This window comes from Etheostoma spectabile, chromosome 3 (genome assembly GCF_008692095.1).
Source record: "Etheostoma spectabile isolate EspeVRDwgs_2016 chromosome 3, UIUC_Espe_1.0, whole genome shotgun sequence".
NCBI lineage: Eukaryota > Metazoa > Chordata > Actinopteri > Perciformes > Percidae > Etheostoma > Etheostoma spectabile.
This window is the reverse complement of record NC_045735.1, coordinates 15824498-15837343: the sequence shown is the minus strand read 5'-3', so window position 1 is coordinate 15837343 and position 12846 is coordinate 15824498. Positions and strand designations below refer to the sequence as shown.

Genomic DNA, 12846 nt, shown 5'->3' with positions numbered 1-12846 from the left:
TGTCATGCTATCCCGTCTCATGCCGTCCCGCCTGGTGCCACCCCCGAGTTTCTACTTTTCAAAATAAAAGCTCGCATCTGGAATGAAATAAGTTCGCTTCAACTATCATGCTATGCATAAAATACAAAAAAAACACATGTGTCTATAAAATAAATGCAGATTATAGGCAAACTAAAAACATCCTTCTGCCATCCCGCTTGGTGCCGTCCGAGTTTTCACTTTTCAAAATAAAAGCTCGCATCTGGAATGAAATACTGAAAACAATAGGCTCTCTCTCTTACTTTTCAAAGTAAAAGCTCGCGTCAACTATCATGCTAATGAATAAAATACATATATATATTTTTTTATATTTAAAAATATATGTCCTTCCTTCGATGGCTGCAACTTGGAGCCTCTCGTCTCTCGCCATGCTGATAAGTATGTTGTATATAAGTATATTGTATATAAGTAAATTTTTTACATTTGTATTTGCAGCAATGTCCCAGTGAAGTGTGAAAACAATATAGAATATAAAATGAAAAAGGAGTCTTGGAAAGAGTGTAACATGTTTATTTCTGTATTCTTGTTCTTGTGTGTGCAGATCCTCCCCCCCCCCCTCTGCTGAGCTGGCGGAGATGGCTGAGTCCCTGAGGCAGGTTTCATCAACGTTAATATCAGGCAACACAACAATAACATTCAGAAATGAGCAAACTATATGTATGGCAACATTGTTACTTGAACAGTTTTTAACGTTTTTCAAATGATTTCAACAAACGTGTTCCCGGATTTACCCGTGACTCCATCTGGAAAATTATTTGCGATTTCGCATTTTTGACCCTCTGGATTTACCGTTGGACACACCTCGGCATGAGACGGGACGGCACGACACGGGACGCCCCAGGCTGCAGCCATACCCGTCTCATTGTTTGGGCCAACAACTAGAAGGTCCCAGCTCCGACTTTCAGTGAATGCACCATCTAACTACCGTTACAGGAAGTAAGGTGGTGGTGGTGGTGTTTGATCTAAGCTAAGTGGTGCGAGCAGCAGCTGATGTAAAGCTAGATCCATACCGGGCTCCGAGATGGTTCCAGCGGCCCCCTGAGCAGCAGGGAGGATGTCGGCTAGCAGCGGCTCCGTGAACAGACCCCGACACCGCGGAGGAAACACCGACGTTAGCTAGAACAACCGCAAGGTAACTCACAACAACAACACTCATCACGCTAATTAGCTTAGCTTCTAGTTTGGTCCCTTCTTCCTTTGCGTAGTTTACGTGTCGTCTTTGGCTTCTTGCTGGTTTGAAGAAAGCGGAGAGGAACGTTACTCTACTCTTAGTTGGATCTGGGTTCATGCTTAGTGCAACTTGGTGTCATAGCTCACTGAGAGACATTCACTGTAGTTTACACTTTTTTCATAGCCATTTTAAGAGCGCTTTGAATATTAATAATTATGAAATAGTATAGTATAGCTTATAATTCAGATGACAATTGCTACATAATGACAATCCTATTAAATACGTTATTAGTCTTTTAACTTGGGGACTGCAGATGTAAATTAGCCTGTGGCTAACTCTGGTACAATGCATCAAATGGTAACATTTGTTTAAAATTGTTCATGGTCCCCAATAAATACACACATGAAAGAAAAAACTAGTCTATAATATGAGTTTGGATGAAGGCAGCTTTACACCTTGAGACAAGGAGGTTTTATGAGCATATATTGATTTTTGGGGGGAGACAGTCAGGATTATAAACCTCATTAAATCCATGCCACATCAACCTTTTCATATCTATTATAGGGGCATGTGTGCTGGTTGGCATGCTACCCTTAGAACATCAGGATGCTAATTCAACAGAAGAGTGCATCCTTCATGTATAGTTTGGCCATTGTACTGGATATATCGCATCAGGCTTTAGTTATGTAGAGCAAAGAAAAATGTCGAGGTGACATTACATAGACTAAACACACTGTGAATGGGTTTACTCAGTCAACAGCATTCATGTTTTAATCTTTCTGCAAAAGTGGCACCTTACAATACTTGGACAATACTTATCTCCAATTTGCAGTAGTTACCCTTTGGCATATTAATTAAGCAGTCCAGTTTGCCTTCTTTTTGGCAGATTTTTGCCATTTTGTCATCTTGTGATAACACTACAATAAAAACAACAACAGAAATAGGAATTTGTATGCAATCAAGATTGGGTTCACTGGAGCAGGAATGGCTTTAACATGACAACTGAACCACATTCCTAATTGACTGTGACTCAGCCTTTTCCTAACATATTCTCCTTTTGTACACTGTATTTTTTTAAACAAAATCTCTGGATGACTGTTTTCTCCTCATTTCACAGCTGAGTAGTATGCTGGACGTGGGAAAGTGGCCAGTTTTTGCGCTCCTTCCACCCGAGGAACTCCGGCTCATTCGGCAGGCTTGTGTCTTTGGCAGTGCTGCAAATGAAGCCCTCTATGTCACAGTTAATGATGAGGTAACACTTTGGCTCAAAGCAAGTGGGCTTTAAGCTTCTTGTTTACAGGCTGTGTAGAAGATTTGTCACAGGACCTGATGGACTAATCTATCCTTTTTTGTTTGATTATTGTCTATTTAGAAGTGGATAGAAAGGAGATGCAGGCCTCTCGCTCTGCGGTTGAACCAGGGTGCAGCTTCAGGCCCAGGGATAAGCAGATAGAATGAGGCTATCTTTAGCCGTACAGGCCTAATACCCGAGCCAGCTCCAGTTATATCCTGAGGAAAGGTGTAGGGCGTGCCGCGTATCGCCACCCCTGATTACTCATTTGTTTGTCCCTGTGTCCCAAACTGTTGTTGCGGAGCAGTCAGTTCTGGCGTAATAAAACTATTTACAGATTTGAAAGATTACATAATGATTGCAGGTGTAGTTCTATTCGGGGTGTGACCAACTCTGAAATGATTAATCCATTAATTAGTTAATCAGTTGAAACTAAACTGACTGTCAAAATCTCTGCACTGGGAACGTTGTGACATTTTAGAGACTTTATAGACAATCGATTCAAATCAATTACAGACAGAGAAGCAATGATGAAAACATAGTTGCTGGCTGGGACAGTGGGGAAAAAGATTGATTATAGATTTCATATAGACTGGGAAATGTCATACTTCTGACTCTTCCATTATTTGAAATCAAAATTAGAAATCCTACTAACAAAGTGTTGATATGATTTAGTCTCCTCGCAGTGCGTCATCTCACCAAAAACAGTGTCCATGTTATCAGCAAACAACAGAGTGTGGCATTTGTATTTCATGTAATAATATTGGTTTATATTTTATCAGTGATTTTTGGTCTTTGCAGGTCTATGCTCTAGGCACCAACTGCAGCGGCTGTTTAGGGCTCGGAGACCTTCAAAGCACTATTGAGCCGCGGCGGATTGATGTCTTGTGTGGAAAGAAGATTGTGTCCCTAAGCTACGGAACAGGACCACATGTGGCTATCGCTACTGCAGGTGATCCAGTCCAGAAAACCTGTATTTGTCCCCGAGGGGACATATCCTCAGGATGCAAAGCAATGCCACTGTGCATGCTAATGTCTAGAATCCGGTTTCAGGACTGTGCTGTGTCACCGCTGCCCATACACTATCAAAAATCACCTAATTTAAAACAACAGTGCAACATAACATTTTAAATAAGAGTCTTAATAATTTGAGTTAATACGGATGTGATTTAAATATACTAAATGTTTCGCAAATTAGTATGGCTTTCAGCCAATGGCAATTGGTGTGTTAAAAGTGGTTTGGATGCTGACATTTAACCGTTTGCCGTGGTTTCAGACAAAAGTGGCCTTGTTGTTATTGTAAACCAGCAGAATGTCTCATCCCCTTACTGGTCCAATCGGTGCTTGACCATAGATCAATTCACATAGATAATGTGATTGTACAGACATTGCAAAAATATGCATTTTGTTTCCAGCTGGTCAGATTTCCAGCTATAGTTTTTTTTACTGTTATTAACAGAACTGTATCAGTCCCAGGAAACATTACAGACATTATTGATTTACTTGTTGTCAAGTGTCCGTCCGTGCGTAACAAGACCTGTCAATTCATTTCACAGTGATTGCAGGTCTTTTCTAGACTGGGTAAGCCCCGCCCACGCTGCCCGCGATTAGATTTCTCCCCGCAGCTCGGTCTGGAAACCTGCACGGGTAATTCTCCTGTTTCAGTTCACAATTTTGCGGAAACCAATCACAAACTGGCTTATCTACCTGGCGCGATATTGATGGGTTTAACACAAGAGAAGCGACCAATCAGCTTCTTGTTCACATTCAACATAACGGCCACCGAACGCCACCAAAGAGCAGCAACCCGTTGGCCTTTTATCCAGATGTCGTTTACTCTGCTGTAAATGGTGTGAAGTCGTTTGCTTCTTATCTATTAATAAAATATTAACCACTGAGACAACATGAATGAAGGTTTGCCTGCTCCCTCATAGATGGAGAGGTGTTTGCTTGGGGCCACAATGGCTACAGCCAGCTAGGCAATGGGACCACCAACCACGGACTGACCCCTGCCCTGGTGTCCACCAACCTCCTTAGCAAGAGAGTGACAGAGGTGGCCTGTGGCTCCCACCACACTATTGCCCTCACAACTGACGGAGAGGTAACCGATCATCAGTTGGGTCCTTTCGTGACGTCCTTTCTGCTTCATGTGTGTTTCTTTGGACAGTGGACATCTCTCTCTGTGTTCAGGTGTACGCATGGGGTTACAACAACTCAGGCCAAGTAGGTTCAGGGTCTACTGCCAACCAGCCGACACCGCGCCGCGTTAGCAGCTGCCTGCAGAACAAAGTGGTGGTCAACGTAGCCTGTGGTCAGCTCTGCTCTATGGCTGTACTAGACAACGGAGAGGTAATGGCTCACATCAGATGTTAGCATGAAGAAATGAATCAGTGCTCTCAGCAGTCGACTTCTTTGTCAGTGGGCAGAAGCAAATGCGCATCACACTTCAATATAAGAAGGCATGGCTAATCATTTTATGTTCTAAATTTCTTTTTCTCCTTAAAAAAAAAAAAAAATACATACTGAATTTTTTTTAGGTGTTGCAGATAATTTGCAAACACATTTTACCGTCCCATGTTCATCCCGGGTCACAGTAACTAAATGGAGACATCTAAGAATATACATATGCATGTGTGCACTAATAAAGTGAAGGAAAAAAGTGAGAGAAAATGCCAACAAGCTGCTGATATGTCTAATTTTTAGACATATCAGCAGCCCCCCCCACCAAGGCCTTGATATAGTGTGTGCGTAGTCTGAATTTGTCCCCTCTGTGTACTGTAGATCTATGGCTGGGGCTACAATTGCAATGGCCAGCTAGGTTTGGGGAACAATGGCAATCAGCAGACCCCATGCAGGATTGCTGCTCTACAAGGTGTCAACATCGTCCAGGTAAGAGCTTAGGGAGAGATACATCTCATAAAGCTCTGTTCTTTGATTATTTATATCAGTTAACATTCAGCTTAATTACACTCATCCTTTCCCATATACAGGTGGCCTGTGGATATGCACATACATTGGCACTTACAGATGAGGGGATGGTTTACGCCTGGGGAGCCAACTCATATGGGCAGTTGGGAACTGGCAATAAGAGTAACCAAGCTCTCCCCACTCTAATTAACACAGACAAGGAGAGGTTAGTACTTAGGTTTCACCCCTTGGCCTCTCTGCCACCAGCACAGGTCACTGATGGCCACATGAAAAAGATCCTGAGATTTAATTGCTAAATCATCATAATAATCATCATAGGGTAAAACGAGATTGGTTGGAAGTAGTGTTCATTGTAGAAATCTATTTGTCTGATAAAAGGCCTTCCTTGCCTCTTTATTGGCCATATTAGACAGACCGGTATTTCAGGCTGTACATTAGTCCAATAAGTCCTTTTAAGGTGGGAATTCTGTTTCTGTCACTAGGATGGTGGAGGTGGCTGCATGTCACACCAGCCACACGTCAGCTGCCAAGACCCAGAGCGGGCAGGTTCTGATGTGGGGTCAGTGTCGAGGTCAGGCCGTGGCCAGCCCCTACCTCACCCACTTCGGAAGCACAGACGATGTGTTTGCCTGCTTCGCCACACCAGCCGTCACGTGGCACCTCCTCTCCGTAGGTAAGAGTGTTTAAAGGAAAAAATAGCCCAACTACAAACACCGTCAACTAGAAGTGGACTCGGAGAGCGCAGACCTCCGCCATGCACGCCCTATCTCACAATGTTAACGCATAGCACATGGTCACATGTGTGTCATCGGTACAAATTCCTGGAAGTGGTCTAAGAAGTAAACAGGATACTCTGTTTCCTGTCCACGTCAAACAATCATATTACCTATAACCACTATTGATCTCATTTGCAACTTTGACCATTGTTCCCAACATAGTTTACAGCAGTAACAAAGCCCTGAAATCATCAAAGCAATCTGTTTCTTTTTTTTAAAATTCTCAGCCAAAAGGGCTAGAGCGGGGGGGGGGGGGGGGGGGGGGGGGGGGACTTATTGTGACCCGGGTTACGGGTAAAAGTAAGCATTCACAGCCAAACAATAGTACATTTTAACCGGTTTCACACTGCAAGACGATCTGCGTTTTGAGATCCAAAAACACCATGTGCCAAAGAAAATTCATCAGAATAACTTTGCAACACCCCCACACAGTTTCATATTAGATATTACAGTTGTTTGTTTGTGTGGCCATTCTTGGCTAGCTCTACGCTAGCTTTATGCTAGCTCTACGCTAGCTCTACGGTGGCTCTACGCTAGCTCTACGCGGCTCAGCGCCACTCCACTCGGCCGGGGTGCCCCCCCCCCTCCTGTTTCCATTGCAGATTTAGTACCTCTTCATCTGTGAGGTGAGCGTGGCTGGTTGCCATAGAGACGCAGCAGGAAACTGCCGTGACCTAACGCGAAACACACAGAACGAGGAAGGTGTGTTGCTTTTGATTCTCGGCGTGTGGCTGTTTGCTAGAAGACAAATTTAGTTTCAAAAGAAGCTGGAGGCAGAAAAAAAACATAAAACGCTGTCTGTATATTTAGAAATGGCGGGTTTGTTCAGGACCCCCATATACACCATGGATGTATTAGGAGTAGAAGAAGAAGAAGATATACATACTGGCAATGATGACGCAGTGATTAGTGACGATTCTCTCCGACCAATCAGCAGTCTGCAGCTTTTCACGTCACCTTTTGGTATCGCCTCGGCTCGCTTGGAGCCTCAATGAAGGTGGTACTGAATAAAGTTCCTGTTAGCAGGAACCAGGGACTTTTATCATAATGGAAAACCAAAAAAAAGCAAGTAGATACCAGGCAGCGGGAAAACGCCAAAATAGTGACTAGTTCACTTTGTTCTCATTCATTCATTTTGTCATTTACTCGTTCTTTGCAAACCAACTTACTTTTCTGTTCTTCTTTTTTTTCCAGATGGCGATGACTACCTGACTGTGGCCCAGTCTTTGAAAAAGGAGTTCGACAGCCCAGAGATTTCTGACCTAAAGTTCTTGGTTGATGGGAAGTGTATCCATGTTCACAAAGCCCTGCTGAAAATCAGGTACACAGAACCAGGACGCTCAAAGTAAAGTAAAAAAAAAAAGAAAAAACTGCACTTGATGTGTACTTTTTGCATGTTTTGTTAATATCAGTGCAGTATAGACTCCTTGAATGAATGGAAGTCTGTAAAAACTAACCAAAGAAACGGAGTTCCCATCCAATGGCATGACATCTTGAGCAGCTGCTGTGAGTCTGCCGAGGTGTACAAGCATTATGATCTGTACCTGCTCACACACACTATTTCATTTTGGTTACAATATCTTCTCATTGTGATTCCTAGGCATGGGCGCAGGAACTAGGGGTGCGGAGGGTGCTGCAGCACCCCCTTAGCAAAAAGTAGACAAACTACAACCATAATTAAAAATTACGTTCATTTTAATGAATTGATTATTGATATTAACCTAATCCCTTTCATTACAGTTAGATGTAATTTGATTTTAAAATGTGGTTGGTATGTGGTTAGTTCCCATCATTTGATCAGAATGAATCTGCGCGCTCCTCTGACACTCTTTCACGAGTAAAGAGAGTTGTGGGAACTTTCCTGGCGGGTCAACAGTATCCTACAGAAGTTAGCTTGCCTATAACGGGGCACCAAAGCACATTTTGGAGTTCTTCATAAATCAATGACAGGCTAAAAAGCCTAATAAACCCAGCTGTAACTGAAAGACGTAGCAGCAGCACCTCTCCGCCTGTTACTCCCGTAGCAACCCTGCTAGCAACAGACGACCAGGCAGCTAACTTTGGGTTTAATTTAAGTCAGTGGTGGGTTTTCTACCCTTGTATTTTGTGGCTCAGCTTGTGGTAGGCCTATTCTGTAAAACTGGCGTAGCTTTGTGGTGTGGTGGTTGACTTTGGCTGAAAGTGTCACACTCGAAAATTTGTCTGCACCCCCAACTCAAAATATGTTCCCGTGGCCATGTTCCTCTATACACAAAATAGGAACCACAATTATTTTACACACGCGTGACCTTTGGGTGCACATGATGATCCTAATACAGGAACTGAAACTCTCTCCAGGTTTCCTCCTCTGATGTCGGGCCACTGCGTTCTTTTCTTCTTTGCTCAACTCAACTTTTAAGAGTTGATTTTCTTTTTCTTCCTCACCAGAGCAGCCGGCTTCTCCATCTGGACTTTCAGTTTTGTCACATGAGTCTGTTTTTTTTTCCCATTTAGAGGCTGTGCTTGGCCAATGGTAATGAAGGTGCTTGGTGTGCCGCAGTCAGAGGAACAGAAACACACGTTGGTGTTGCACATTTGTGTCTTTGTTTTATCGGGCCAAACAATTTGTTGAAAAAATTGAATTGTGAATTTTCTGCCAGATATCGCGATTATGATGCAATTTGCATTTTTAGTTTTAGCCACATATGGCACCTTTCTATGATCATGTTAAATAAAGTAAGATCTAAATGAAAGAGCCGGTGAAAGTAAACAATCTGTGACAAGTAACATTATCATTCCAGCATTTATCTTATGACAAAACACAGACTCTAATAATAAAAAGAGGAATAAAAAACGTTAAACTAAATGTTACACCCAACATTTAACTAAATATCACGTTCAATTAATCTTCACAATATGCCAATTGCATTCCTTCAAATCACAATTTTGATTTGAAAAGGATTAATCTTTCAGCCCGAATGTTAATTATAGAAACAATTTGTTTGTTTTTCATACATTTTACATATATTTAGTTAATTGTGATGCCACCATGGTAGCAAAGCCACTCGTGTACCTACTGCATGCTGCGTTGCCTGGATTTAAACTCCATCTGTTAGACGGCGTTTCCTCGTCTTTCCTGTTAATGTCACGGGGAAGCTGAGGCAGACCTATTGTTTCCTGCTTTTCTTTTTAAAACTGCACTTGGACACAAATGTTCTGCATTCCTGTCCCTTGCTGTTTTGCACTGTCAGTAGGAAGGAGCCAGACTGTCTGCGACGTCAGCCCCCAACGCACACGCTCACACGGATGAGCAACAGATTAAAACGCGTGCTTTGCCCAGATCACATGCAAATGGCACGTTTTGAGATGCACTCCTCTGAACGAAGACTCGTTGTTTGTTCAACCGTGTCCTCAGCAGGCAGGGTTCTGAACCAGGACAGATTAGCAGGGGGGGGGGGGGGGGTTAATCAGTATAACGCACAGGAAAAATACTGTGGGCTATTAGTTGTTGGCCAAGTGCCTCTGTTTGCCTCAGGCCGTGGATTATGGCATTCATTTTATATGAATACATTTCATTTTCACTTTGATGCAATTTTACAGTTTCAATTACAGTACATTAAAAGAGACCCATAACTATTTCTATACACTTGTTCAGAGTTAGAAAACTCTGGAGTCTGGTTCAGATAGCATGGTATGGGAGAGAAAACATGAATCATAAATGGTGAACACTAAAGATTGCAAACATGAATAGAAATGAAGAAATATTTCTCAGTGTGCCTGTTTGCGTTTTAAAAGAGCATGGCAGTGATTTTGCAGGTCTTGTATACTTCATATTACTTCAGAATCATTTGAATTCAGAATCATTTTAAAAAGGATGCTGTAGTGTTTCCATTTTTTTTTGCAGTTATTTATAGGTAGCCACTGTTTCCATTGATTTCCATACTGTATAAAAAAGTAATAAGCAGCTCTTGCGATTGATAACATCACTTTGACAAGAAGTTAATGTAAGCCTGGGTTTAAGTTCTTTGGAAAGTGAATCACTGCAGCATGATTTGAAAAATATCAGTAGTGTTAGGTACACATTCTAAAAAAACAATAGGCAAGCCCATGCTAAATCACTGTGTGTGTGTGTGTGTGGTTGTGGTGTGTGGGGGTTGTGTGTGTGTGTGGGGGTGTGTGTGTGTGTGTGGTGTGTGTGTGTGTGTGGTGTGTGTGTGTGTGTGGGTGGGGTGTGGTGTGTGTGTGGTGTGTGTTGTGTGTGTGTTTGTGTGTGGTTGGGGTGTGGTGTGTGTGTGTGTGGGGTGTGTGTGTGTGTTTTCTAACTGTCACTGGAGTAGTCAGCCCCTTTTTTCTCCCCAGATGTGAGCATTCCGTGCCCTGCTTAAGAAAACGGAGGAGGAGACCATAGAAATCCACCAGTTCTCGTCCCTGGTTGTCCCGAGCCTTTGGGAGTCCTCTTACACGACACCATCAACCTGCCACCAGAGGATGCTTTTGGAAAGCCCAGCCCACGGACCGCTGTCCTTCACACACGAAAGGCAGTGCAGAAGTCCTGAACACGCTAAAGTGTTTTGTGTGTGTGTGTGGTGTGTGTGGGTGTGGGTTGTGGATTGGCCACGTTATACCGAGAGACGCGGCTGAGGGCTGTGCCAGGAAACGATCAAGGGGGCATTTTGAGGAGAACCCCCCTCATTTTGCTCCGCCGCTGTAAAGAGGGGGGGAAAGGGTTTAGCCCCCTGACACATGCTCACCATGGGGGGGGGGGGCCTTCTCTAATCAGTTTATACTCCCAGCAAGCCCAGAAGCCCCTTTTTTTTGGGACCTGGGGGAGTTTGTTTCCCTTTTTTGCACACCACCAACAGCTGCCCCAGCCAGGTTTTTGCAGAATGGCACGCCCTGTCGAACTTTTAAAAAAGCCACCGCCGGGGCCTTCAAAAAATGACCGAGTGGGCCCCCGTAGGGAGGCTCAGCACGTGGGGTTTTGCCACCGGGCCCTGGGGGCGAGCCGGACCAAAGGGGACAGCGGTAAAAAAACCGCGGGGGAGGGTACCACTGCAGGGCAAAGGGTTTAAGGGTTTTTAAACCTTAGTGACGGCTCCCAGCCCCCCAACACAACAAAACCACACACCCCCAACAAAAAACACACCCACCAACACACCCCCCAATTGGTTTTGGGCGTAAAAATACGGTCAAAGCGAATGCAGCGGCTTAAATTTAGACAAGTGCCCCGGGGTTTTTTTTCTGTCTCTCGCGTTCCTGACCCATGGTGGCAAAAATGGGGGGTTGATTGATCACGCTGGTCACAAAGACCGGCAGTGCACACGGGAAGCTGAAGCTAAAAAACCCTTTTTTGCAATAAAATTTATTATTTTCTTATCCCAAGCCTTTACAGTTAAAATAGAAATAATCAGTAAGTTTATACGTAGCAAAGCCCCTACATTGGCTGCTTTTTTTAACCCTTGGTTCTCATACGTCTGGATGAGAAGAAAAAGAGGGAACCCCCAAGGCTCTGTCCCTTGTTTTATACGGTAGTGTTTCACCTTTGCTATCCAAACCTATGGTTACTTTTTCATGTTTGCATTGACTAACATTTGCACTATTTTGCTGCAGACAGTTACTTTGGCCATCGTCAGCTGACTGATAGAAACATGTGCAGTCAGTCCTACCGCATGTTTACTCATGTTCAGGTTAACCCTTTCTGTGCAGCAGGAAACGCTGTCCGACTTACACAAGCATATTGATTCCTGTGTAGCCTGTCGGTGATCTTACACTGTAGCTTTAGCTTTATTTTACAGTTGTGTGTCATTCATTTGGTATGTTTACAAAAGTTTGGTTGTTGGAATTTTTAATTGTATTTTGGCAGCATCTTTTTACAAGTATTTCTTTCCATCTCCCCCCGGTTGGCACCTTGTGGTAATGAAATAGTGCTGGCTTGTGTAATTGCCAACTGACTGTTGAATATAGTCTCTTTAAATGTAGTTACCAGATATTTCCACATTACATTTCTACATCCGTCTAAATAAAATGTAACAAAACGCTTTTACTTTAACAAGCCAATTATTCTGGGTTTTTTAACATTTTGATAATTACTAAATAATTGTTCTCATTTTGTATGGACAATGCTGTAATCTGCTGACAGCGGCACTAATGGTAACATTTGATAATCTAAAATGTATTAAAACGAGTAACTACAGAACTCTATGTATGTGTTATTGCTGTGATTGGTGGTCTGTTTGTGGTGGAATCATGTACAGCCTTGACATACTTTACAATGTTAAATACTGCACTTAACATTCAGACCATACAACATTTGGGCAAATGTACAGCTTGCTACACAAACACTCACTCACTCACTCACTCACTCACTCACTCACTCACTCTGCGTTTTACCAGTAGCTGTTCTAAACCATTGGCAGTGTGTTGTACATGTTGAGGTTTCCACACCAGCCCTTACTCTGCTGTCATGCTTGTAGCACAATGTTATCGGATGTGCTCTTATCTGCATTACACCGTTGCTCTGACTCAAGTGCAAGTGAGTGAAGCTTGCATCATGATTGGGATTTGACCTTAAATACTTATTACACAACTCGTAATGTTTTTTTAGTTCTATAATTTACACAGGAAGTGGAGGCAATGATTTGCACGTGTGGAGGATGTAATAC

At 43.1% G+C, this 12846-nt stretch overlaps 1 protein-coding gene and 1 long non-coding RNA gene across 2 annotated transcripts; one reads left to right on the top strand and one right to left on the bottom strand.

Annotated features, from left to right (window-relative positions):
- Positions 1-898: 898 nt before the first annotated feature.
- rcbtb2 (regulator of chromosome condensation (RCC1) and BTB (POZ) domain containing protein 2) lies at positions 899-10988 on the top strand. Its single transcript, XM_032504237.1, has 11 exons — positions 899-1171; positions 2328-2462; positions 3303-3453; positions 4436-4602; positions 4692-4850; positions 5283-5390; positions 5492-5634; positions 5912-6102; positions 7400-7526; positions 10544-10679; positions 10784-10988. The coding sequence occupies exons 2-10, from the start codon at positions 2337-2339 to the stop codon at positions 10590-10592; spliced, it is 1221 nt and encodes a 406-aa protein (XP_032360128.1). The 5' UTR covers positions 899-1171; positions 2328-2336; the 3' UTR covers positions 10593-10679; positions 10784-10988.
- On the bottom strand, positions 2802-12146 carry LOC116672522 (uncharacterized). The gene is made up of 3 exons (XR_004327574.1): positions 11823-12146; positions 7371-7373; positions 2802-2814 (listed from the first exon to the last, which is right to left on the bottom strand). It is a non-coding gene; the product is annotated as an uncharacterized LOC116672522 (long non-coding RNA).
- Positions 12147-12846: the final 700 nt, after the last annotated feature.